The 3,045-nt window shown below is 61.4% G+C and overlaps 1 protein-coding gene across 1 annotated transcript in view; it reads right to left on the bottom strand.

Annotated features, from left to right (window-relative positions):
* Positions 1-3,045, bottom strand: part of QARS1 (glutaminyl-tRNA synthetase 1) — an 8,862-nt gene that overhangs the window by 1,915 nt on the left and 3,902 nt on the right. Inside the window, exons 8-19 of the mRNA XM_006170985.3 lie at positions 2,657-2,728; positions 2,458-2,543; positions 2,199-2,285; positions 1,780-1,879; positions 1,608-1,686; positions 1,426-1,534; positions 1,201-1,331; positions 1,017-1,109; positions 767-904; positions 597-684; positions 361-504; positions 139-243 (exon numbers count right to left, since the gene is read on the bottom strand). Of these exons, the coding sequence (XP_006171047.1) occupies positions 139-243; positions 361-504; positions 597-684; positions 767-904; positions 1,017-1,109; positions 1,201-1,331; positions 1,426-1,534; positions 1,608-1,686; positions 1,780-1,879; positions 2,199-2,285; positions 2,458-2,543; positions 2,657-2,728 (1,232 nt within the window). The remainder of the gene's footprint in view (positions 1-138; positions 244-360; positions 505-596; positions 685-766; positions 905-1,016; positions 1,110-1,200; positions 1,332-1,425; positions 1,535-1,607; positions 1,687-1,779; positions 1,880-2,198; positions 2,286-2,457; positions 2,544-2,656; positions 2,729-3,045) is intronic.

Genomic DNA, 3,045 nt, shown 5'->3' with positions numbered 1-3,045 from the left:
AGGGGCTTCGCCCACTGCCTAGTCTGGCAGGGGATGGTCCACCTGGAGCCGAAAGTAGACAGACTGAGAGAAGGGATGAGATGAAAAGACCCCGGGACTAGCCTCAGTGGCAGACAGGACCCTCCAGCCCACGTTCACCTCCTTGAAGTCGGTCCTCTCAATGAAGACGACAGAGGCAAAGGGGACCTGGTGGAAGCCCTTGGCCTCATCAGCTGGGAAGTTGGGCACCCGGATATCCAAGGACTGCAACAGGACACAAGTATTGGAGTCATGCCAGCCACTGGGATCCCCGGACCCAGGCGTGCCCCCGACACATACATGTGTGTACAAGCATGCACACACACGGAGGTGCACGCCCACCTCGGCAGCAGGAAAATTGGTGATGACAACCCGTAGTGACTCCAGCACGGCCATGGCCCGTGGGGCTGTGTCATTCAGCACTTCACGCACACAAGCTTCTAGAAGATGTGGCTCCATCGTGGTCTGCGCCACTGTCACCCCCACCTGGCAGGGAAGTCCAGCATGTCCCCCCCCCCCAGCCACAACTACACAGCCCTGCACTCCAGACCTCTGCCCACCCAGACCACGGGCTATACCCGGGCACAGAAGTTGTTGATGGCCTCGGGTGGAAAGCCCCGCCGCCGCAGGGCCGTGAGCGTGAAGAGCCGCGGGTCATCCCAGTCCCTGTGGGGGAGGAGAGGTAAGGAACCTCTGCGGCCCATGCGGCCCGTACCACGGCCTCTAAGGAGCTGGCAGCCCAACCCACCGCACGGCACCGGCTGCCACAAGCTGGAGGATCTTCCTCTTGGAGACGACGGCGTAGTGGAGGTTCAGGCGCCCGTACTCCCACTGCACAGGGCAGTAGACGTCCAACGCGTTGCACAACCAGAAGTAGGAAGACCGTCTGGGCGGGAGAGCAGGGTTAGGACGGGCCACCTCTGGGACCAGGGAGACACCCCAGGAAGGGCTGCTGGAGGCCCACTGGTCCTCCCCACCCAGGAGCCCGGTGTTCTCACCGGGCTTGGAATTCCTTGGTGCAGAGTGAGTGAGTGATGTGCTCGATGGAGTCACAGAGGCAGTGTGTGTAGTCGTAGGTGGGGTAGATGCACCTGTGGGGCACAGGCAGTGGGCCTACCGCCCAGCCCCAGCCCGGGCCACCGCCCTGCTCACAGCCCGCCAGCCCACCCCACGCACACCCACCATCTGTCCCCCGTGCGGTGGTGTGGCGTATACTTGACTCGATAGGCCACGGGATCCATCTTGCCATCCTCCATCACCAGTTTCATGCGCAGCGTGGCTTCTCCCTCAGAAAACTTGCCCTTGCGCATCGCCTGAGGGGAACACGGGCTCAGGCTGCCTTTAGGCACAGGGCCGATTCATCCCCAGCCTTGCGCCCACCAAACCAGTGCCCCTCCAAGACCCCACCTCAAAGAGCAGCAGCGACTCCTCCACGGGACGGTCCCTCCAGGGAGAGGGCAGCGCGTTATGCCCTTTGAGCTCGTCTCCTCGCTGGTGGCACACGTAGGCCTGGCCCCTGTGGGGAGGGGTGTGAGTGCCCAGCACAGGTATGCCGCGCCCGCCTGGCCCTGGCCTGGCCCTGGCCTCACCTACGGATGAGCTCCACAGCCCAGGCGTACAGCTGGTCGAAATAATCAGAGGCGTAGGTCACCTTGTAAGGTGTGTAACCTGGGCAGGACGAGACGCCGTGTGAGCGGTCAGGCAGAGACACTCGGGGACAGGCCATGGCCCCAGGAGATGCCACTGCCGTCCAGCCCGTACCCAGCCAGGCCACCATGTCGTAGATGGCAGTGAAGAACTTGGCTTCCTCCTTCTCGGGGTTGGTGTCATCGAAGCGCAGGAAACAGATCCCACTGTTGGCCTAGGAGAGCAGCAGGGCTGTCAGGCCCCCAGCATCCAGCTCATCAAACCAGGACGTTCTCGGAGGGCTCCCGTGTCAGAGTGGGAGAGCTTCTCTCACCTCCCTGCATCGGAATGCCCTCCAACAGGCATCGCTACACCAGCTCCAGACAGCCCAAGCTGAGGGGCACAGCAGCAATTCCATCCGTAACCCCCCACAAAGCAGACCTTGCTGGTTCGCCTGAGTTTTCCCCAGCGACCCCAATGCACTCCTAGGTATCTGTCCCACCCGTGGCTTCCCTCCTCGGCCTCCGCCCACTGGGGCATGTTATCAGGCTCACCTTGGCATAGCCAAAGTTGAAATTGATGGCTTTGGCATGTCCGATGTGCAGGATTCCGTTGGGTTCTGGTGGGAAGCGGGTCCGGACCTGAGATTAGGGGGATGAAAGCAGAGAAATGAACAGAGACCGCAGACTGCCCTACGGGAACAGATGTCCCTTCCCAGGGAGGCCAGAGGGATGGGGGAGACGGAGCAATGGAGACGCCCGGGCAAGCAGATGGGCCGACAGCGCCAGCTTGCCTGGCCACCTTCCCACTCACCTGCCCCCCAGTGATCTGCAGGTGCTGCTGCAGCAGCGCCATGGTGTGTGGAGTGGTCACGTAGCCTGGAGTCTTGTAGTTCTCACCTGCCAGGGCCAGGACAAACCTAAGGACCAGGCTGCAGCCGAGAACCCTGAGCCGAGCCTGGCGGGAGGACTGCTAACAAGACCTAGACCCCCCCAGGGTCTGGCCTGCTCACCAGGCTTGTGGAATTTAAGAGCCTCTCCCCGCAGCTGCTCCATCAGAGACAGGGTCTGTTCAGTAACCTCACCTGCCGGAAAGAAAGCAAAGAAAACGTGTCTTCTGGATACGGTTACTACCCCAGCTCAGAGATACCCGTGGCTGCTACCCATACCCTGCAGCCAGGACAGAGCCCGGCAGGCCCCTTCCCGCAGTGCGAGGTAAGAGAATGAGGGACCAGTACAGGGTGTAATTGTTTTGTCACTGGACTCCCACATGGCTGACCAGGGTTCGAGTCCCAGACCTCGAGGCTGAAAACATACTAGATGTGTTGGGACCAGCAGTTAGCGTAATGGCTATGTCGCTGGACTCCCATGTAGTCAACCGCAGTTTGAGTCCCAGACCCGG

Source organism: Tupaia chinensis, unplaced genomic scaffold (genome assembly GCF_000334495.1).
Source record: "Tupaia chinensis unplaced genomic scaffold, TupChi_1.0 Scaffold149184_1, whole genome shotgun sequence".
NCBI classification, from domain to species: Eukaryota; Metazoa; Chordata; class Mammalia; order Scandentia; family Tupaiidae; genus Tupaia; species Tupaia belangeri.
The sequence above is the reverse complement of the archived record's forward strand: the minus strand, read 5'-3'. Positions and strand labels throughout refer to the sequence as shown.